Source organism: Gobio gobio (assembly GCF_949357685.1).
Source record: "Gobio gobio genome assembly, chromosome: 16".
Classification (NCBI taxonomy): Eukaryota; Metazoa; Chordata; class Actinopteri; order Cypriniformes; family Gobionidae; genus Gobio; species Gobio gobio.
In genome coordinates, this window is record NC_137109.1 from 44,678,155 (window position 1) to 44,701,796 (window position 23,642).

The 23,642-nt window shown below is 36.1% G+C and overlaps 3 protein-coding genes across 9 annotated transcripts in view; 2 read left to right on the forward strand and 1 right to left on the reverse strand.

Moving 5' to 3' along the window:
* Window positions 1-21,779, reverse strand: part of slc44a1b (solute carrier family 44 member 1b) — a 57,206-nt gene extending 35,427 nt beyond the window's left edge. For 2 of the 6 annotated variants that reach the window (XM_079838317.1, XM_079838316.1), the window contains exons 1-3: window positions 21,709-21,779; window positions 4,983-5,072; window positions 1,658-1,800 (exon numbers count right to left, since the gene is read on the reverse strand). In XM_079838317.1, coding sequence (XP_079694443.1) covers window positions 1,658-1,800; window positions 4,983-5,072; window positions 21,709-21,768 — 293 coding nt within the window. In that variant the 5' untranslated portion in view covers window positions 21,769-21,779. Of the gene's footprint in view, window positions 1-1,657; window positions 1,801-4,982; window positions 5,073-5,921; window positions 6,227-21,708 lie in introns of those variants that run through there. The other 4 variants (XM_079838318.1, XM_079838315.1, XM_079838319.1 and 1 more) reach the window with 3 other exon arrangements.
* Window positions 6,306-7,896, forward strand: LOC307139380 (uncharacterized protein). The gene is made up of 5 exons (XM_079838327.1): window positions 6,306-6,416; window positions 6,548-6,721; window positions 6,818-7,021; window positions 7,176-7,340; window positions 7,443-7,896. Exons 2-5 carry the CDS (start codon window positions 6,568-6,570, stop codon window positions 7,553-7,555), a joined length of 636 nt encoding a protein of 211 aa, XP_079694453.1. The 5' UTR covers window positions 6,306-6,416; window positions 6,548-6,567; the 3' UTR covers window positions 7,556-7,896.
* On the forward strand, window positions 8,615-15,070 carry LOC307139375 (HMG domain-containing protein 3-like). Of its 2 annotated transcripts, XM_079838313.1 has the most exons (18): window positions 8,615-10,291; window positions 10,379-10,518; window positions 10,638-10,842; window positions 11,101-11,205; window positions 11,286-11,476; window positions 11,552-11,693; window positions 11,882-12,523; window positions 12,823-12,891; window positions 12,996-13,064; window positions 13,141-13,277; window positions 13,353-13,472; window positions 13,550-13,597; window positions 13,675-13,758; window positions 13,857-13,922; window positions 14,410-14,470; window positions 14,599-14,649; window positions 14,871-14,935; window positions 15,020-15,070. In XM_079838313.1, the coding sequence occupies exons 1-15, from the start codon at window positions 9,682-9,684 to the stop codon at window positions 14,428-14,430; spliced, it is 2,649 nt and encodes an 882-aa protein (XP_079694439.1). In that variant the 5' UTR covers window positions 8,615-9,681; the 3' UTR covers window positions 14,431-14,470; window positions 14,599-14,649; window positions 14,871-14,935; window positions 15,020-15,070. The 2 variants fall into 2 exon arrangements, with proteins under 2 accessions (XP_079694439.1, XP_079694438.1); XM_079838312.1 differs by lacking the exons at window positions 14,871-14,935; window positions 15,020-15,070 and adding an exon at window positions 14,745-14,789.
* Window positions 21,780-23,642: the final 1,863 nt, after the last annotated feature.

Sequence of the window (23,642 nt, forward strand, 5' to 3'; positions counted from 1 at the left end):
TATTGCCTCATGACTGATTAAAAATTTGCCTTGTTGTGTGCAGTAGAATTTTGATGCATCGCAATGCATCGTAGAATCGAATTGAATCGAATCGTTACCTGGTGAATCATAATCGAATCGAATTGTGAGGGCAGTCCCAATGCACACCCCTAAATTTTATCATATCAATCCAAGCACGAGTCCGATGATGAAACATTGGAAGAACTAGTTGTTCTCCCGAACTTCCAACGCAAAGGGCATTTCTCAGTGATACGCTACTCAGTATGAGATGTTGCAAGTGTAATTCCTCACCATCAGCATTAAGTGAATGTCCATCAACAAACCCATGTGTTTCAAATTTCTAATTTATTGCAGTGCGCATGTGGGAACTGTATCGATAACTGTGCATACGTTAGCCGAGCACTAATGTGAATGACTGATGTAACAAACGTTTGTAAAACAAATCTTGCTCCATCCTTTATCTTTACTTAAAGTATTAAGAACGACAGACAATCTGCATTAATGGACACAGTTTTAGGTAACAGTGGCCCACAGCTGCTTAGCAGAAGTATTGCAGTAAGACAGTAATAACGTCGATTAGTCAGTAATAGTTAGCCGGTTAGCCGGAAACTTGCACAATATAAAACACAAAACTACGCATTTTGAACACACAGTAGAAAATATATACATCAACAATTATTCATATTTACAGGTTGTGATTCTGAGGAGCTGGTCCAAATATACTGGGTACTGACCCATCTTTCAAGAGCAAGGGTTTTGCAAATCCTGCGTTGAACTGCAAGATTTGCAGTTGCAATCTGCAAGGCTGGTCAAGTTGTTCGCGGATGGACAACGTACAACATAGGCGGGCATTATGCTAATGTATTTTCTAGTGACGTAGAACCATCACCCAGCGGGATTGGAAATACAAACAACTCGTATAGGCGTTTTAGAATCGATTCTTTCTTTTGGGAGTCAATAGCTTTATTTATCGTGCACTTTCGACTTTTCTAGTTTGCAGGACGTTTACATTCACAAACAGCTATATTACACACTGCATTAAAGGGAATACTCGAAAAACCATAATAGGGGCAATAATGCAAAAGTAAACCGCATGCCCTCCGCCAGCACAGCCATCTCTCTGACAGCTTTAGCAAGACATTTTCAAGCCATTATTAAGTTCACGTCTGCTCTGACAAGTCAGTGAATGCTCCACCAAATGAATCTCTCTGCCTCGTGATGAGTCAGATCTCAGACCCATCTCTAAAAAGCTACGTACAAATTCAGTTCAACCACACCAGAGAGCCCAAAAAAAATGTAATTTGACAGTGCTGCAAATGAAATGGCCTGCAATACCTGTCTTTCCTGCAGGCTAGCACCCATTAAGGGCCGCACACTGTGACAGTACCCGTCCTCAGGGCCTGTACTGAATTATTCAAGGCTCTATGTGTGTAGCTCAGATAGTCCTCAGCCATCTCGAGGTGAAACGCCAGCCGTTTGACATTTGCATTGATGTGATAATCAAAGGGCAAGGAGCTGGAGTGCTTTGATTTCACTGCTGACCACTTTACGACAGAGAAAAATGGGTGTGCAATGAGGATGAGAAGGGGAGGAAAAATTAGGATAGGGGATGGTGTAAAAAACAGGAGAGAGAGGGATGAAAGGCCAGCTGACTCACTTTCTGTCAATATGGTCGAGACCGCTCAGCCGGACCCCTTCGATGGGCTCGTTGCGTTGCCCACACGTGTTCCCATAGCTGTCATATCCGAAGACGAGCCGCGCCGCCCCTCCAGTCGCGATGGTAAACCCACAGATGCCACACTGGAATGAGAGTGAATTAGCAGGAATCAGGAAAGTGTTTGTTTAAAAAAACCTACAGGCAAAGATGTGGGAAAAACTCCTTTGCAGCAAAGGCTAACAAAAAATATCAAAACCTAATTATAAAAACTTTCACCACTAAATCTAGAGATTCCTGTGATTTTCTTCATTTGGTCAAAAGTCAGCATCTTCGTATAAGACACGTTTGTTGAGACATACACTAACACAATGTCCAAAAGTTTCCAGTGACAGGCATTTTGCATGCGTGAACACAACCAGTCAGAAAATGTACTATACAGTTATGTGGAACAGGATTTTGAAGCAGTGAGATTTCACACTGGGTGGAGGTACCCTGCAAAACACCACAGAAATAGAAACCAAGTGACGCTCGGTTTGGATGAAAACTCGGATTTTCATTGGAAGAGATTTATTGCTCATTATTGCTATTTAATGCTTTATTGCATTGCACTGGTTAGGACATTTCGTTCAGAGTCAGTGTGTAGAGCTAAACTAAAGGTTCCCATACTATTAACTCAATGAATTTCCATAATGTTAACAATTGTTTGTGGATGATTCATTAAAAAAATGAAAGAAAAAAAATTACAAGGTGACAAAAACCCTATAAATCAAAAAGGTAATTTAAAGCAGAAAAGCTGGGCCATAAAATATATCCTTCACTAAAAATGAATTAGTATGGTGGAATGTTGAATTATATGGCTATTTACTAAAAAAAATAATAGCCATTAATTATTGCTAGTAGTTATTTATTCCATTTTAATTCATTTATTTTATTGTTTTATTATGAGAGTGTCCAGGAACATTGAACTCCACTTAGTCCTGATTTATTTCTGTTTATGTTGTTACAGTGACCATCTGCTTGTACACTATCCTGCTTATTACAAAAATAAATGCATGAAATACAGTAGAGCACCCACGCAATCTTATTCCTAACTGACAACGATTAGGCTGTGTCTATTAAACCTTTGACAAGTACGTTCACAGCGGACATTCAAATCTGCATTAGCGCTGCCGCTCACCCAGAGAGAGCAGTTGTCATATATAGGCATGAAACAGGTTCACAAACCTTTTTATCAACCACACAGTATCATTATTTCTTCTTGATATATTTCTTCTAATGTCTTACAAACATTCAAATTATCACAGAGGTTCTGGGATAAAAGTTAATATTTCACATATAAACACTGGTATCTACGGTGTTGAGCAAAATAGAGAACGCTTCATGCTCAACGCTTCAAATAAAGACTATGAGCAAGTCATTGAATCATTCATTCAACCCGATTTTTTTAAGGGTGCAGTGTGTAAATTTTAGCGGCATCTAGTGGTGAGGTTGTGAATTGCAACCGCCCACTGCTCACCCCTCCCTTTCGAAGTACTTAGGCCGCATTTACACTGCAGGTCTTTATGCACCATTCCGATTTGGTGACTATAACGACCCGCTTACATCTCTTTTAAAAGCGACCCATATCCGATATTTGCATTTACACTATACACTGGTGAAACAGCCTAAGACGTTCTGACCCGGAAAAGAAAGTAAAACAACGTGATATGCAATGGACGCAGAAAAAAATATTATTCAATGTTTTGCTTTCCGCACTATCTTTAAAGGTCAGCAAAACATTGCTCTCGTAAGGCTGAGAAAAAAGAGGAGAGCCTTTGATCGCAATCTGTGTCCACCTGAGTTGACGTCATTCGCCTCCGTCCCTTTTTCAATGACGTACGACTCGCAATTACTAGGGAATATCCGATTTGACCACTTACATGGCAGACGCAAATGCACGTATCCGAATCATATCGGATTTATTACCACATAGAAGTGAGGCCTGAATCCGATCTGAGGATATCGGAATTCATGTGTTTTTTTCCTGCTTACACGTTCACATGTCATATCCGATCTGTGTTCAAGGGACCGGAATTGGGTCACTTGAACCATGCAGTGTAAAAGGGGCCATAGAGAAGCTACGGTGGCCGACATAGGACAAAGATGCCGTCGTCTGAGAGAGCAGAGAGTAGCTAGCGCTCTATAGAGCAGTTTGTCCAGTTAGGGCTACTGTAGAAACATGACGGCACAAAATGGTGACCTCCCTGTAAGGGGACCCGCAGTGTATGTAGATAGAAATGACTCATTCTAAGGTAATAAAAACATAACGGTTCATTATGTAAGGTCTTTATACTCCACTGAAAACATAGTTATGTATATTATATTACATTTCTGTCAATAGATTCTCATAAATACTACACACAGCAAAAAATATTATTTAACATTATTAAATTATTTTTTAAATAGACTGCAGCAATTTAGAATCACTTTTTTTCTGTTTAAAATAGAGATCAGATTCTCCCAAAACAAAATAACGTAATTTAATAGAGGTTCTGACCAAATGTTAATTGTTGCAGTCTATTTGAAATAATTATATATATATATATATATATATATATATATATATATATATATATATATATATATATATATATATATATATATATATATATATATATATATATATATATATATATATATATATGTATGTATATTTATTTATTTATTTATTTTTACTCTAGAAATGACTTTATAAACTAATAACTTTAGTTTAAATGAATGATTAAATGAGTCACTCATAAAGACTAGATTAATTACTGGATGAATCAGCGTTTTTGAACAAATCTCTTGAATGAATGATTCAATGACAAATGCATTTTTTAGCAGTCACTTACTGGTGTAATAATGTAATTGATACAATCTGTATTTGAAACGTCAAGTTACATTCAAAAGGTGATTTACTCCATTTTGCTCACTACCGTAAACATCAGTGTTTATATCCAAACTATTAACTTTTATCCAAGTTCTTCTGTGATGATCTGAATGTTTGAAACACAGAAATAATGAAGCTGTTTCATACCTATGACTGCTCTCTCTGGGTATTTGACGGTTCTCTGAGATTGTACTTTCAAAGGTTTAATAGACAGAGCCGAATCATTGGCATTTAGGAATAAGATTGGGTGGGTGTTTCAATCGAGATCGCAATCTTTTAATGATTAATTGTGCAGCTCTAGCACAAATATATGTAAATGCACAATTACATGAACACGTGTGACCAGAAGCACTTTCACAACATGCATATAGGAACATAATATTGTATAGAAATTATAGTGAATTGTTGACATACCATTCCCACAAGGAACAATGTAAATAACAGGAACCATGGCAGATCCGTGCAGCTTCGGTCCTCCAAAGGTTTCCATTCTCTTTTTGTCCTCTGCAAAAGTAAAAACACAGTGCTTCTTGTTCAGTCACGCTTAAACGGATTATCATGATTAAAATAAAACGCCTTCACATTAAAGATAAACTGATAATCCAGTTGATTAATACTGTCTACCGATGGTTCTTAACAATTGTGTTTACTGATAAATCATGCCTTTCGATAAGTCTTTGAAAAAAAAAAAAAACATTAATACCACATTGCGTTCAAAAAGGGAAGGTGTTTTTTTATTAATAATAATTGTATTATTTGATTATTATCTATACCTTCAATACATGTATTATAAAATAAAAAATATAGCACAATAAATAAAATCTGCATTATTTATCGGTTATGAAACATTTAAACAAAATGAATCATAAAAAAATGACATTATTCAATCTCTTCTTTACATAACTACTTAACACGCTTCAAGTGTTAATTAGTAATGTCATTTGAATGTAACAAAATGTACAATCAATTACACATAAGCATCGACCACATTATATCCAATTATAAGTAACACCCTTTGTGTGACCAGTGTGTTGTAAACGGACAGCAGTCCCTGTCAACATGTAAACAGTGTTATGATGATCATCAGTGTGTGCTGCTGACAAAGGTCTAACGGTTTGTCTTATGATGCACAGGCGAAATCACCATCATATAATTGTCATGGTCAAATGCATGCACCGTTATGTGCGGCCGCATAGGACATAATAATAGGATTACATGCAGCGCAAAAGACAGTACAGCACTTCACTGGCCCGTCAAAGGCGATCAGCCGTGAAACAATGGAACAATGTATCAACACATCCTCTCGAGATTCGGTACACTGTATCGCGTATTGTCGCGGGCAGCATCGCTTACCTCTGCGCTTTCACAGCATCCCATTGCCGGAGGGAGGTTAGGACCGCAAAAAAACTAAACGCTACACCGCAGGAAAACAATAACCCCAACTTGCAGGGAGTTGACGGTGTGTTTTTTACCCTGCATTAATCGCGCGCGTCGATCACATGAATCTAATCGGAGGGCTTTCCCCGGATACACTGCATAATAACGTTTGTTCTCGCCTCTCGCTCCAGGTAAAAGGGATTATTACTTTAGGATTTATCGCCCAGCACTTCCTGGTGGGTTGAGCAGGTGTAGCCGGAAAAGAAGAGTAACCCCAGAGTGCAGTCTGGACGATTGGGGCGGGGCGACACATCGAGGCGGAGCGACACGTGTCGCCCCGCCTATATTTTATTTTCCCGCCTTTGACATTTTGCTCCGACCCAGCAGGGGGCAGTTTACGTCGAAACCTATGGCAGAACGGTAGAAAGCAACAGCAGTAATAGTAACGAGACAGCAAGTTGATTGAACGAGGTGAGTAAAATGGCTGTGTAAGTTAATATAGCTATATTTAAACGTTTAGCACGGTGGTCGAGAGTCGAATCTGGAGTATAATTTCTGAAGCATATCCCATAATAAAATTAAACTGTATTTTTCTACTTTAGAAAATCTTTTCTATAAAAACATGACGCACCACACCGTCGTAACCAGAGCAGAACATGAGGTGTATATGAAGTCTACTCATAAACTGTGCCCATTTTGTGACTTTACGAACTCAATTGCTCACATGGTACAGATCCATGTTCGTAGACATTTTGAAGCAGCAGTAAAATACAAAGGTTTGTGGTTTTTTTTCCCAAACTGGTTATTTCTATTTACTACTATAGTTATAAATTAAGTTTGCTTGGTAATGTGCTTAGTTCTTACATTTTCAGATTTCCTTATTATCAAATGCAGCGGCCAGTGCCGAGCAAGGTCACATTTTCACTGCTGTTTTTGTGAGAAGACCGTTATTAATAGGTCACAATTAATGACTCACATATCAAGCCACCCTGAACCTTGTGATGTCGGTGAACCAGGAGTTGCTTCACTCACTACATCAGACAATCATAAGAATGTCATGAATAAAGACACCACAGGTAATTGAATAGACAATAGCAATGTCTTTCGTTGTCTTAAAACTGTTTAAATATTTTGATTTAGAGATTTGAGGTCGAGCGATAAATTATTTGATAATTCAATGTTTGAATCACTTCATCAAATTATTTATATGAATAATTTTTCATTTTGTAGTGGGTTTGAGCATACAGCAGGAGCACATCCACAACACCTCCGGAACAAAGAGGTTTGGATCGGACTCCTGCATGCGAGAGAGCCCTGCATTGAAAGTGCGGAGGATTTGTGACACAGCAAAAAGACAAGATCCCACATCGATAACTCTCGCTTCTTCAAACAGTGGTCAGACTTCTTGACAAAAACAAAATATTACATTTTTGTTTGGCATAATCCTCTGCATGTAGAGTGATCTGTTCTATCTGGTATTTCTTTTATTGCTTTAAGGGTCTCTTCCAAACATGGAGACCAAGCCAGCAGTTACAGCTGAATCAGAATCCGAGCTTCAGTGTGGAAATGTCAAAAGTTCTACAGGTAACAGACTGGTAAACGTATACTAATCAGGGTTGCAGTGGTACAAGATTTTAACGGTACAATTAGATTAGATTCAACTTTATTGTCATTACACAAGTACAAGTACAAGGCAACGAAATGCAGTTTAGGTCTAACCAGAAGTGCAATAGCAGCAAGTGCAGGATATACAATGGTTGCGTAAGTGCAGGACATAAAAATGTTCTGAATATATATAAATATGTATAAGTAGAGAGATGGTTATTACTATAAGCAGAACTGAATTTACAGATGAATATATACAGTGAATAAATATACAGATGGCTATTACTATAAACAGAATTTACAGGTGAATATAACAATAATATGGAGGACGAGAATACTTAAGTATAAATAAATGAATAAATAAATAAAAATGCAGAATTAAATAAATGTAGAAATGCATAAATGAATTAATGAATAAATTGTCATGTATCATTTTGAACTGTGCTATTTCTGTCTCATAGGCAGTCCTAACCTCTCTCAATGCAGGATTGGTTTAACAGGATTGCTATCATCGCTACACTGTAGTACTACTGTGGATACTAAGTTTATTATAATTTTATATATATATATATATATATATATATATATATATATATATATATATATATATATATATATATATATATATATATATATATATATATAATTATTAGGTTTTTGTAAAGTTATAGTTCACCCAAAAATGAAAATTCTGTTATTTACTCATCCTCACGTTGTTCCAAACCTTTGTAAATTTCTTTGTTCTGCTGAACACCAAAGAAGATATTTTGAAGAATGTTGGTAACCAAACAGTTAATGGACCCCTTTGACTTCCATAGTAGGGAAAAAATACTATGGAAGTCAAAGGGGTCCATTAACTGTTTGGTTACCAACATTCTTCAAAATATCTTCTTTGGTGTTCAGCAGAACAAAGAAATTTACAAAGGTTTGGAACAACTTGAGGGTGAGTAAATGATGACAGAATTTTCATTTTTGGGTGAACTATCACTTTAAGTCCCATTGATAATGATTTGCATTTAACAGGATATAGATCATGCACCAAGCGACTACCTTCTATTTAGTTTGGAACGTGTAGTCGATGATTTAGTTCAGCTCAGTGCTGACATGGATGTAGACTTGAATCGAGAAGGGTCTTGACCGCAGAGCCACAGTTTTACCCCAACTAACGTTACAGTTTAATGCTGCTTTCACGTGCTATCTGAAATGTCCTACTTCCCACTTCTGAAATTGTGATTACGAGCTCATTACATTCAAATTTTGACTTGAGAGGGCATTCATGTCCCATCTTTTAGCTAGGAAACTAATATTTACTATATAATACTATACAATTTACTATAATACTATTCCAAGTTGTAAGTCGCTTTGGAAAAAAGTGTCTGCTAAATGCATAAATGTAAATGTATTTACAATGATTCCGATAGCATGGGAAGGCATGAACTTTTAACCATGAAATGTTATACCGCTGCAACCTTAATCCTACTGTATAAAAGGCAGTATGCACAGTGATCTTAAAAACATTAGCCACATTAAGTAGTAAAGACTTAGTAAAGGTTGTTGTTGTTGTTGTTGTTGTTGTTGTTGTTCTTGTTCTTGTTCTTGTTCTTGTTCTTGTTCTTGTTCTTGTTCTTGTTCTTGTTCTTGTTCTTGTTCTTGTTCTTGTTCTTGTTCTTGTTGTTGTTGTTGTTGTTGTCGTCGTCGTCCAACTTGTCCAGTAAAAGAAAACCAAGGTCTGAGGACTGCTGCTGTGAAGCCTAAAACGGTTGTGTGTGTGCACTGTAATCTGACATTATTAAAAAACAACTTAAGAAAGCACATCCAAAGACGACACACAGAATGCAAGGAGACTGTATCATCCCTAAGGTATTTAAGATGCCAGTGCGTTGATGGCAAAAGTGGAATTTTTGCTGTTGAAAAGTCTTTCCATGGTGCATCCACTCCAATCCACGTCTTGAAAAATACCTGGGGACAATCACAAAGGTCGGAGTGTGAATTGGATGAGTGCTGCATTACTAGAGACTTTGCCCACAGAAGTGGTATTCGGCCATTTGAGTGTGACCACTTGCAGTCTTTATCCTATTGTCCACGTGTTGGTCAAATTCAGACTGATCTTACAGAAGACACATTGTGTGTGATGGTTGACCAGAAATGGTTTGGAGAGGCAAGAAAGCAACAATTAATTAATCTGAAGAAGGAATCTCAGGCCGAAGGAGTTCCATTGTCAGTGTCTGTACAAATAGGAGACCAACTCAACAAATTGCATGTGTCTGTGTTTGAAAAAAAACGCTCATATTACAGCAGACTTGGCAGAGTAATGGTCTCGTATGATGTTAAGAAAAACTCTTGGTACTGCCCTTGCTCAATGCCAAGGAAATCTTGTATTCACAAGGCTGTTTCAAAGTGGCATCTCTTTCACCATCACAAAGAGTTGTTCAAGAAGGTGAAAAGTGTAGAGGAAGTTCCACCTGAATCACCTGAAGGAAAAAAAAATGACAACAGCTATCCACCATCTGACTCCAACATCAAAGAAATGATCCACTACATGATGACACACAAAAAACTTCCCAGTGAGCTTCCCAAGACCTTACTAAATCTTTCCAGAGATGCAAACTCCAATCAGTCCTTTCCAAGACATCTGATTCCCACAGAATTGAAATGTACCAAGTGTAGAACCCAAAGCTTAAGTGATCCAAGACTCATCACAAAAGATGCCAAGATCCTGACGTTTTCTGGTGTAATCCAAGGTATGTGTGATCATTGTTACATTTAACATGTGCTTTCAGATATTTTTCATGGATATTTTAGAATCATGCATTTATTTTCTACTTTAGGAATATCAACTTACTACAGACAGTGCCCAAACTGTGAAATTACATATAGGTACCAAGAGTGGTCAGACGGGCTGCATAATTTCAATGACCATATTCTTTTATCATTACACTTATGCGTGTTCCTAAGAAACTCTGTACAGGTATGTCATAGTCCCAGTTCGTTGTTTTTCTATTAATTTTACATGAACTTTTCAAGTTGCTGTTATTGATTTAATTCATTCAATCTATTTTTTTTTTTTTTAACTATTTTTAATTTCAGAATAGTACTGCTGTAAGTAGGGTAATGGAAACATTACATGCAACTGAAGGTGGGCCTTTCCCTAAACCTGAGCTTGTCCTACAAGCTTATTTGCACTTTGAGGCCATGACGGAACTAGATTACAGTTACAATTGTGTTAACTGTGGGCACTACCCTAGTGTAGTCATAATGGATCTCCACAAGAAGGGAGCCTTTGGCATGCCTGGTACCTTTTTAATTTATTTATATGTTATAGTATAACTGATCTATTTAAATGTGTGTTTATAACTGTATTTTTTAATCATGTCCACATTGTTAATGTTTTTGTTTAAGACTTTTTTACATAAACCTATCATTTCATAGAGCTTAATGAAAAAAAAAACATTATAGATTCATAAAATGCAATATAAATGAATCTAATCTAAATGTATCCTTTTTAAATACTATGTTCTATGTTTCATTTAATTTTATTGATTGATTATAGTGAGTGAAATCGACCCCCCTCCGCCAAATTATGATGGCCATGTGGATAGTGAGAAGTTTTGGGAGGCAGTAACAGTAGAGATGATAAGCCGAGGTTTTTATACAAGTATGCCTTGGATCACTTTTCCGATATACAATAAACCCAAGTTTATTTCTTTACTGCAATTTAGCTTATTTCCTTATTAGGTGGGAGGACGAACCCCTTCATTGTGCACCCAAGCTACAGCTTTTGGGCTCCATGGATTGGTGTTCATACTAGGTCATCCAACATGGTTCTCAATACAGAGAATGCAAAGCTTCATGTTTCACAAGACTCAACTGAGGATGACATACCACTTACAGAAGAAAGGCTTGCTGATGAGCTGCTAAATCTCCGGGTATGGTTTGTTAATTGAGATGTTTTGTTCTGTAATTATGTGTAATTTATAGTTGCCATTTTTCTTTTTGTTTAGATTGGAGAAATAAGGGCCCTTTGTAAGGGGTGTGGAATAGATCACAAAGGTTCTAAGATGGATTTAATCATCCGGCTAAAACAGAGGATGTCAAATAGAGTCACCTACAACAAGGTTTTTGAGAAAGTGTGGGGTGCATCTGGTAAGTCAGACTGTACAGTTGTGTATTAGGGTGTGCCACAAGTATTGATATGTTATTGTTTACATATAATATGTAAATACATAAATTGTATACATTTGCTGTTCAAATTGAGGTGAAGTGAAGATGTGGGGTTCTAAAATGTATAAAGACAGACATATTGAGTATTCATCGTTTTTTTCCCCCTTTAGGTGGCTGGGCTGTTATAACCTGCCCTTGTGGGGTTGTGTATTCTGTTAAATTTAACATCAGAGCAGAGAGCCCTCGTGATTATGCTGACCTCCTGCTTTCGTGGAAACATGTACCCAATGTTACAGTGTACGACTACCCAAGGGGACTAGCCTCACATGCAAACCAACGTTCAGAGAATTTTTTTCATCCTTTTTACGGTCGTTTACTGCATCCATCAGAAGAAAATATCAAGGCGGCATCTGAAAATGACTTGGAAGTCAGTTTGCCATGGCTTAACCACCGAAAAGAACCAGCTGATCAAGATGGTCACCCTGTTACTGGTTCATCTGACCACTACGCGTTGTGTGATGTGTTCCATCAGAACAATAGCAAAGACGTTAGGGATTCCTTGAGGAGGATTGGCCTTGTCCCTGAGCTTGCTGGAAAAATAAACAGTCAGACAGCTGAGCAACTCTTTTCAGATATGAAGAAAAAGAACTACTTCCTGAACATGATGAAACCATCATCCCACATTTTCATTGCAAGAAATATTTTGCACCATAAAAATGTTGCACGTAACAATAAGGTTGTAAAACAGTTAAGAAAACTTGCTGATGAGAACACCGAATTACAGTTTGATTGCAATGGAAAGATCATTTTGGGTAATAAATTATCACTGTGTTTATATATATATATATATATATAATTTTTTTTTTTTTGTGTGTATGTATATATATATGTGTATATATATATATATATATATATATTTTTTTTTTGTGTGTATATATATGTATATATATATATATATATATATATATATATATGTATATGTATATATATATATATATATATATATATATATATATATATATGTATATATATATATATATATATGTGTGTATATATATATGTGTATGTATATATGTGTATGTATGTATGTATATGCTTCTGTGTATTTTAGGTGCAGCCTTGGCCGTGAATCCTCAACCCTCCAACACAATTAATACTGGAGCATGCAGTCAAATTTCAGGTATGAATGTAATGTTGTTGTGGTAGGAAGATCAGTCATCTATGATTGAAAATATAAGATGCACACTGCGAGAGAGAGTGTATGTATATGTTCATGTGTTTTAGATGCATCCTTGGCCGTGAATCCTCAACCCTCCAACACAATTGATACTGGAGTATGCAGTCAAATTCCAGGTATGAATGTGCTGTTGTAGTAGTAAGTTTATGAAGTGATAATTCATGATGTCGTCATTGTCGTTTTTTATTATAGCTGCTGTCCAGCCACCATGCGAAGAGCACACATGTCAAAGTGGGACTACAAGCCACAAGCCCTTCTGGGCCGTGGAGGACATGCTTCCAAATAAAGCAGTGTGGGGTCAACCGTTACCAGAACATCTTCAGAAAATGGTAGTCATTTGTTTGTGGACACTAAAAATCTTAACATGATCATAGTTTATGCTTGCTTAATTTTTTTTTTTCCAGGTTGCACATGTATTGGACCCTAACAGTGACCCGGAGGAACGTATTGCGTCTGTGGGATCAACTGTGTTGTTGCGTTCTGATTTCATGACTTTAGGATTGGCAGAAGAAGTTGAAGCAACGGTAAAATACATTTTTATAAGTAAAATTAGATTAAAAATCTCAAAGGAACTGATTTTTTTTGTTTTATTAAATTATAGATTTTGAAGTGTTGCCTAAGAATCGTTGAGAACATCGCTTTCCGCATGGTAAGGTAGCAGTCTCAAGGATTTTATTGAAAACAGGATACATTTGTATGTATCTGACACTTGTTCCTTTGTTACAGGATATCAATGTGCATGTTGCTAATCCCTACGTGGTAGCGACCTGGCTTCCGCCACTTTCTTGTTTTCCAGAGTTGTCCCTTCCGGTGAGTTCTGGAATGTTTTATCTTGTGAAAGATTGTACTGTCATTGAATATAAACATTATAGTTTCTAGGCTCTGATATGTTTGTACATACATTTTAGGCTAATGTGAGCCAGACGGACCTTGTGGCTCTGCCAGCCTGGCTACCTGGCCACTGGCTACTGTGTGTAAGTAATGTAATTCAGATGAGAACTAAGTTAACAGTTAGTTGTAATTTTAGCACTAATATATCCAATAATGTGCTGTTGAATTTAGTTTATTTGCACATTACAATTAATTACATATACAGTAAACCATTTCAGAGATGTTTGTACAAAGCATTGCATGTGCGTTTTACAGATTATGAAACCAAAGACAAGAGCCATTTATTTTCTCGATTCCATGCAACAAGCAGCATTTGGACCATACATTGACACATTCAGGTTATAGAAGTGTTCAGAATGAGTTCAGAGTTTACGGTTGTTCTGTTTTAAACCGTAACCTCTATTTTTGTTCAAGAACTTTATTTTGTGTTCATTGGAGTTTTCAGTGATGTGCATGAACAGTTATGCAATAACAAACCACCTATGACACTTGTTTGCAAATGAGATGTAGATAGGTTAATTGATATGGACAACTACATCCCTAACAATTGTACATAATTTTTCTTTACAGGAACATTGCAAAACTAATTGACAGCCGAGAGTGGACAGAGAAAGCTGCGATTACATTTGAAGTGAAACATTATATTTAAATGAAAACAAAAGTCTATTTCATTACAAAAATATTTAACATTAACAACTGATGTGATTTAGAATCTGTGATGGTAAAAGTATGTGCTTTTTTTTACTCCAAACCTCACAGGGAATCCCAAAGCAGATGGGTGGAAACAACTGTGGGATGTACATACTGATGGTAGGTTAAATCAGAATAGTTATTTTAGTTAAATTTGTAAGCTCATAACATGCTAATAACATGCACATTTTCTTGTTATTTGTGGATTCTAACAGTACACTCTGTACATGGCTTTGGGGCTTAGATTTGATTTTACAGAGGTATGTCATAACCATGTGACATCTATCAATTTAATTGAATAGACATACATGATGATTGTATATATTTATTTTGTTTTTCAGAATGACATGCCCCTGATCAGGAGGTGGTGGTGTGCTCTTATACTGGACAACTTCACTCTGCAAATGTGTGTAGCTGTTTGCATGGTCCTACATTAAACAATACTCTTTACTATATCCACCAATCTACCTCTTGTCACTTGTTCTTTTAGCGCTCAACCACTGAGGGGAGGAGGTTCACCAAACAAAAGCCAATGTCTACAGGGACAGTCCGACAAAGCAGGTTATTTATTTGTGCACTAATAATTATGAATTGAGTGTTCTTTTTTTAGTCTAGGTTTTTTTTTCTTTTTTTCTAAATATTATAGCTACATAATTGTCAGATATGCAATGGAAGGGATGTACAAGGATTCTGTTGGTCATCCAATAGCAGCGTTTCCACTGTTTGGCCAAAAGCGACACGCCTTCACTGTCACTTCCAGGCCTTGCTCGTTCCTCATTCGGGCTTCCTCAGGGCCAGGGGTTTCTGGGCCTCCTAATAACTTGGTCCAATGCGGGCCAACTGGGGCTTGAAAAAAAAATTAGTTCTTCTGATGTTTCGTCATCGATTCGGACTCTCGCTGGAATTGATATAAAATCAACATCATCCTTACTGTCTGTACAGTGTACAATAGCTGATCTTTTAAGAAGCCTCCTGATTGAGCTGGAGTTCCATTATGGTAATAGGCGTTTATTTCCGAAATATGCGTTGTACGCGGTAGACCATTCACAACAGACTGGGCTATCTGACCAAATCAGACCAAAGTAAGCTCATGAAAATGAGGGAGAGAGACTGATTCATCCATAGAGTCATTTGAGTCGTTATATTATGAGAAAATGAAACACTTTTTTTGACCTTTGCATGTAAACCTGTTGTAGGAGACCTCCAAAACTAAATGAGAACACTTTAAAAAAAGCATAATGGGGCACTTTATGCAATCAAACTGCCCCAAATGTTTGTTTTGCGATCTCGCTGACCTGATGATGAAAATGCAGTGATTTTGGTCTCTGTGCTACAGGTCCAAAGCTCTTAACTCCGCCTGGTCTGTTGAAAGCCCTTGCTCACACTGGCCTGACAGTGGGAAAGTAGCTAATGTGTGTTAATTATATGATTATTATAAAAGAAAATTAATCTTTTTTTTTGTTTTTTTTTTGTTTTCAGATCTTGCTGTTGTGACAACAATATATCAGGTTTGTCTGGACCAAGGTTGTCTTTAGTCAATGTTTTTTTTTTTTTCAACAACTTTTATATACAAGTTAACATTTATGTTTTTGTTTCAACAGCTTCCCCTGGAAATCCTTTCCAACGTCCTCAAGGAAGTTATTTTAACAACTGGTGATTCTGCATATTTGACCCTTTCACTGGTATGCAGGAGGTTTAGGGATGTGGTCACAGATGAAGTTTTTCGGAAAGCTGCACACTTTGCCTGGCTAGACAGTATGTTTTTTTCCCCTCCCTTGTACAATGAACATATATTCAGATTTTCTGTGGTATGATGCATTTAAACTCAAAATCTTTATTTATCTCTCCTGTATTTTTTCGTTACACTTTAAGGTGTGGTCAACTGGAAATGTTTCTCTCAGGACTACCGCAAAGAGTTCAGAGAGATGTACAGCATCAGGGAATGCTTGGACTGCAGAGCCCTTTTCAAGTCCTATCCACCAGGGTATAGGGGAAGAGGTAGACGAGGTGAACTGCTGGGCTTCTACTCGGAAGATGTTTGCACAGGATTTTGCTCCCAGGACTGTTTTTTTGCAGCAGGAAACACATTGATGTGTTGAATCGATAACTTATGCAGAAGGGGAATAATGAAAAGCTATGGCAAACATGTATCACATTTTTACAGTTTTAGTCATTTCAATCTCTCTGGTTCTTTCTTTTGTATAGATTCCATTCTGCTGTTCTTATATTTGATGCTAACATTTGCTATGTATTAAAATTTAACGAATCAATTCTTCATTTGCTTTTGAAAATTCTGTGCCATATTTCAGTAACCAATGATTTTAGATTTTTTTTTCAAAGGGGTTTAAATATATTGATTTATACATTTACTATGTAAATTCAGGATTGAGATTTTCAGTAAAGTGCAGTAATAAAGAAAATGAGAGTCCTCCTGTCTTTTTTTTAAAGCTCTTAAGAGAATAAAGAGATTCTCCCTTTAAAAAATAACCATGATTTTATTATAGTAAAATAATGTTTTTTGGTGCATTAATTACTATTTGTGGAGCCAAAGAAAGTTAAAACTAGTTTTTGTAGCAAAACCATTGTTAATCTGTGGTTACAATAGTTTACAATATTTTTTTATGTGGTTACTACTATTGTGGTGTTCAGAGACTTGCCGTGTCATAGTTTGCTATATATATTTAAGGTACATGTACATATCCATACTTGGCATTATATTACTGTGTCGCTAACTTACAAAAAAACAGAGTAATGACGAGGAGTCTACACCTATCGAGAGGATAATTGAAAATTAAACAATTTATTTTTATTCTGTTTGTTGTAATCCACCGCTCTTTCTATTTCTACTTCCACGGAATTGTGGAAACGCAACAATGACGAAAAACGCAAAATGTATACAAGTTTATTCGTCTGTTCTCTACTTCCGCATTCCAAGGCTGCCCATGGCGTCATACTTCTCTACACCAATAAGCTCATCTTAATCAGAATCCAATAAACATTGAGGTGGGCGGGGCGACACGTGTCACCCCGCCCCAACGTGTCGCCCCGCCCCATCGTCCATACTGCACTCTGGGGTACTTGGAAAAGAACGGCAGCCGTCCATTCACAGCACGAGCTGGACGAGGCGGATCTCGCGCTGAATGTAGGGACGCTGGAGGAACCCGGGAAGTTTAAACCGCTCTGCTTTCACTCGGGAATAGTATTTTTTTTTTTTTAAAGGGATTTTAAATGGTTGTAATTCAATTTAGATATATTATTTTATTTTATGTTTATATATTATATACATATATTCATAGCCTATAATCATATTTTAAAACATTTTTCAAAACGGTATGCCAATATTTCTGACCTTAAGCACCACTAAAATATTTAGAATGATTGTTCATTATTTTTAACAATGTTTCCAGTTACTACAGTTTCTCAAAACCATGGAAAACCAACCCATAAAAGTAATTTCTATTTCTAGAGTGTAATCTGGCTGCGAGATATGTGTGGATGTGCCACAGCCTGAGAGACAACAGATGAATGTGTGTGTAATGTGTGTGTGTGGTGTGGATGTGCCACAGCCTGAGAGACAACAGATGAATGTGTGTGTAATGTGTGTGTGTGTTGTGTCTGACCTACCGTCCACCCACCTCAGTACATGTGAGTGTGTGTGTGTATGTATATATATATATATATATATATATATATATATATATATATATATATATATATATATATATATGTTAAAATACTGTGGTATCAAATGTTCTAATTTGTTACACTGTTTATTTAAGTTTAAGTTATGTTCTAATATTTTCCTGTATTATTTTGATGTTTATTATTATCATTAATATTATTATTAATGTTCATATATGTATAATTGTTTATGTTCATATACGTATGTATTATTATTTATGTTTATATACCTAGCTTTGGCAATATTGTATGATTTACATTTATGCCAATAAAGCAATTTTGAATTTGAAATCTCTGATAAATCATTTTGAGGCACTATTTGTGCTTCCTCAGATTGTCACATTGGATCGCTTTGAAGAATCTCTACACCCTTTTGAAGGAGCCACAAATAGTTGTGTATAGGAACGGCATTACTAGGGGTGTAACAATATATCATGTCACAATATATCGCATATACAAAAATGCAACAATCTGTATTGTAGATCGTGACAATCTGTATTGTGTACAGTTCACCCAAAATAAAAATTACAGTGTGAGAAATTTTTAGAGTATTTTTTGTGTCAGTACTAAATTAAACTACTATATATAATGTATAATAATGCAATGGGGGAATATTTGTGGGTCCTGATAATGCCAAATGTCTTGTTTCCAGTAAAAAGCAGTCTACATTATTTTAAATATATCTAGTCAGTGACAGAGTGCAAGCATATTCGTCTAAAATGATTCTGTATTTTCAGCTTCAGAATCATGAATATTTTTATTCTGCCGTCACCATTGTTCTGTGCATTGGGTTAATATCATATCATGAGTTCAGTATCGTGAGATGTATTGAAACGTGACATGAGGTTATCGTTACACCCCTAGTCATTACATATTGTATTACATTATAATTTCACCAAAAACATGTCATATTTTCATTATTGTAATATCTTTTAAAACATAACAAATATTATTATTACTAAATACTGTAAAGGAATACCAATGCTTTGTTTAATAGCAAATAGAATAAAAAATAATAATAATTGCATGAATATTTAAATGTTGCATTTCGCAGGAAGTTTAATTAAGACTGGATTTTGATTTTTTTTAAATGTACTGTAAGGAAATACTTTTAAAAGCTATTACAATACATTATGAGCTCAAGATTGTATTACATTTTGAGAAAACTTTTACATTATGAACATTTTATTATTATAATAATGTAATACTTATTACATTATGCGCAGTTATTACATTATAAGTTGCTACCACATCACAGGAGGAACCACTGACAAAGTTCTTGAAAGAATATATTTGTTCTATTTTGTACTTGTCCTTTTGGAAAGAGTGTCAAGAGGTTCTCCAGAGGTTTGAGCCAGTGTGTTGCAATCTGACACTCCCAAATGGAGCCTCAAATATCCTTTTATTTTTAAAACATGGAAAGATCATGGAAATTCACTGTTGCAAATTTGTCGGAACTACGGTCATTTTTACTTCTGTAAAATAAAAAATAAAAACATTCACTCGTGTGCCTAATCTTGAGACAAAGTCTGCAAAACTGCAAGCACATTATCTGCTTTACACTCAGCTTGCAATTGTTAAACAAACATTGTGCAAAACTCTATACATGTTTCTCTACATTAGACACATCATTCAAATGTCTATATTGTGATGATGTGTCTAAATTCATACGGGGCGGGGGCAGTTGTGGCCTAATGGTTAGAGAGTCGGACTTGTAACCCGAAGGTTCGAGTCTCAGGTCCGGCAGGAATTGTCGGTGGGGGGGAGTGAATAACCAGCGCCCTCCTCCACCCTCAATACCACGACTGAGGTGAGACCCTTGAGCAAGGCACCGAACCCCCAACTGCTCCCCACATGTGGCTGCCCACTGCTCTGGGTGTGTGTTCACTACTGTGTGTGTGTGTGTGTGCACTTGGATGGGTTAAATGCAGAGCACCAATTCCATGTATGGGTCACCATACTTCACCATACACCATACAATCATTCACCATACAATAATTTCCCGATTACCTACACCCGACAATCGTGTGTGAAAACACTCATACATAACTTGATCACTTAGAAATCAAAACTCAATGCTTTCAGAAAGAAATACATTATTTTAACCCTCTTGGATTTCTGTTTATAGTGTAGGCCTAAATATGCTAATTTGATCATATCAAAACTCAATGTTTTGAGAAACAAATAAAAATGTCACTCTTGCGGTTCTGTTTGTTTCGTAAATATATACTGAATATACCTATAAGTCATCACCTTTATTTCTATGGCGCTTTATACAATAAAGATTGTTTCAAAGCAGCTTCACAACAGTAACAAATTCTGCTCTAACAAGCCAATAGTGTCATTATTCAACTCAAGTCAGTTCATCAATTGTTCAACAATTGTGCATGCATACTGTATATACAGTGTATTTGTGCCCATATACAAACTCCTGTCCACTCTACTGCACACTGAACAAGCAAAAGACACAAGATAGCAGTGTTTTACATTTTTTACATCAGTGTGTATGTTTGGCATCTATGTGGCAAATAATTTGATGGTTTGTGTGTAGTTACTGTACAAAAACACCATTTCTAGAAGAGTTTTGAATGAAGTGTTTGCTTTTTCAAGAGATTTGGGATGTTTCGCATGTTGTGTGCGTGTTTTGTGGCTTTGTGTGAAGAGTTTAGAGAAAAAGAGCCATATTTTGAGAAATTCGGTGTAAGCAATTAAGTAAAATTGTAATCATAAGCATTCATATCTTCTGGTGATGAAAATTTCACATTGGCTGAGAGTCAAAAGAAGAAAAGATTTGGCTTTGACCCCAACCAGACCTTAATGCATATGCCTACAGACTGCTATAAAAACAGGAGCAAAAGGTCAGTGCTGCTTGACCACTATGAGCAGCACAAAAACACAAACGTCAGACCATATGGTCATCATCACCACCCAGTTGGGAATCTGCGTCACTACTGACTCTCAGTGTGCTAGTCACTGTAAAAAAAAACCCAACTCTTCATACACTTTAACTGGAAATTAACTGCCTATCACAATTTTGACTTTGAACACCAATAAACATTACTAGAATAATAGTAAATTACCATTAGCCTACAGCAATAATTGATAGAATTTGTAAGAATAGTTTGAGAATTCCTGAAAACAACTCTCAATGTTGTAGCCTAGCCCAATGCAACCCAATACAGTTTTATGTAAACTTCCCAACACTTAATTGTTGCCTTAATTTCTACATTAAATCTAATTGGTGGACGTCACAACATGCCTTGAAAGTTCATTACACTTTCAACTTAAATACTGATTGAGAAATTCCGTAAAATCGAGTAGAACTGACAGAAATTGTGACAGGTTAAACAGATGTAAACAAATATTCATTTGTATTGCTGTGTGTAAGACCGTCTTTTTAGAAGAAACGAGCACAGAACCGAGAGGAATTATTATTTCGAAGCTCTAATAAATCTTAGAAGTTCTAAACTCGTAAAACGTATTACAACAATGTCCCACCTTTAACCAGCTGGACCTCGGCCGATAGGAGCTGGATGTTGACCGTCTCACCTCGCTCATCACAGCGCTCTGTCTGTGAGGGGTAGAGCCTCAGCTCAGAGACCACAGAACAGCTGCATTGTTCCATTGTTCTCTATAGTACCAGGGAGAGAGTGAACATAGTGAGTTATTGTGTGTGTGTGTGTGTGTGTGTGTGTGTGTGTGTGTGTGTGTGTGTGTGTGTGTGTGTGTGTGTGTGTGTGTGTGTGTGTGTGTGTGTGCGTGTGTCACGGAGAGAGAAAGGGAGAAAAAGACAAAGAAAGAGGAGGGGAAAAATCCTCACAAATTACTGTAAACAACAGAAGTGATTTTGTTGTCAAAACTGACTGTACTTTAATGTGTCTGTCCACTAGAGGGAGCTCAGACACAACAAACAGAATCAAAACGGACCATTTTCATTCCAGGAATAAATTAACTGTATACATTTAATAAAATAAAAGACAAGTTATTTCAAATTGAAATAATATTCTACAATGTTACTGTATTTTTGAGCATTAGAGACTTCTTTCAAAAAACAATAATAAAATATTAGAGCCCAAACTTTTGAACGGTAGTATAGCCTATATAAAATACAATGAATGGGGTCCAAAAGTCTAAAAAAGTGGGAAAAAAAATTGTATTGTTATCATTTAATCTTTTAATTTATAGTTATTTTTATTATATAAAGTGTATATAATTTATGAATTATTATTAAATTAAAACAATCATATGTATTATATTATTTAAAATTATATAATTTGCACATCAATTTTAGTGAAATTTAAACAGTGCAGAATCTTCCATATTTAATCATTTTATATCATAAAGTAAATAATAAACTTAAAATGTAAAAAAAAAATTATATTAACATACATAGCATTCAGTTTATTTCCATATTCTCTCAAATTGCGGTGATCTCAGACGTTTGGACCCCTTATTCTAATGTATAGCTATTGTACATTATAAAATAATACAATTCAGAGTTTTCTTAAATTTTGTGTTTTTTTTTTACTAATTCTTTTCCAGGTACTTAGTCAATGTCAGTATGTGAAGTTATTATTATCTCTCTCTACGTGCGTGGTACTGTAAATACTAGGGTCATATAACCACAATTATCTCTCACAGCTAGGTGGAACATTCAATTTGCTTTCCTACATATTTATGTGCAATCTTCAGCAGTTTTAGAGAATGTCTCCACGTATTATGCAGCAATTACACATTTTTAGAAGAGATTGTGAAGTCAACATCTGTAGGAGGCTGTTTGCTTTGCTCTTATAAACATAACAGGCCTATTACTCCTTAAACCCATGTTGAACCTTCCCCTTGAAAGTGAAAAAACAGCATTGACGTGTCTGTCACACACTTCCTCAGTCAGCATGTTTTGCTTGTTTATCAGTCCATTCTCAGCTTAGGTGGTATTATTGTTCCACAAGAGCCTTTACTCCATTTCTGACAAAGAGTAACGTGATATTTGTGTTTCATATTCCAGCTCTGTGCATCTAGCATTCCATTCCATGTTTCATTTTCTAGAAAGCATCAGTCCTGCTCTTATTTTATGGATGTGAAACAGTGAGAGTGCGCCGAAGGTGGTAGGTATTTCCCCTCAGGACACATAAATGACTCACTTCACTGAGAAAAGAAACTGCATGCTAACCTCTCGATAGCAACTTATAGGAAACGTAATGTTTTTCAGAATCAATCAGGTGCAATAATAAATATATATATATATATATATATATGAATTTGTTTATAAGGGATATGGCATGGGTGTATTTACCCAAAAGTCTTTTTTGAAATGCTCAAATGAATTCACATACTTTTGAAACAATTTTCACTCAGCAATTGCTAGTAAACTTCTCATATAATTAGATTGTGTAGAACATGTGTTCCCTGAGTTTCTGAAGGATGTATTACAT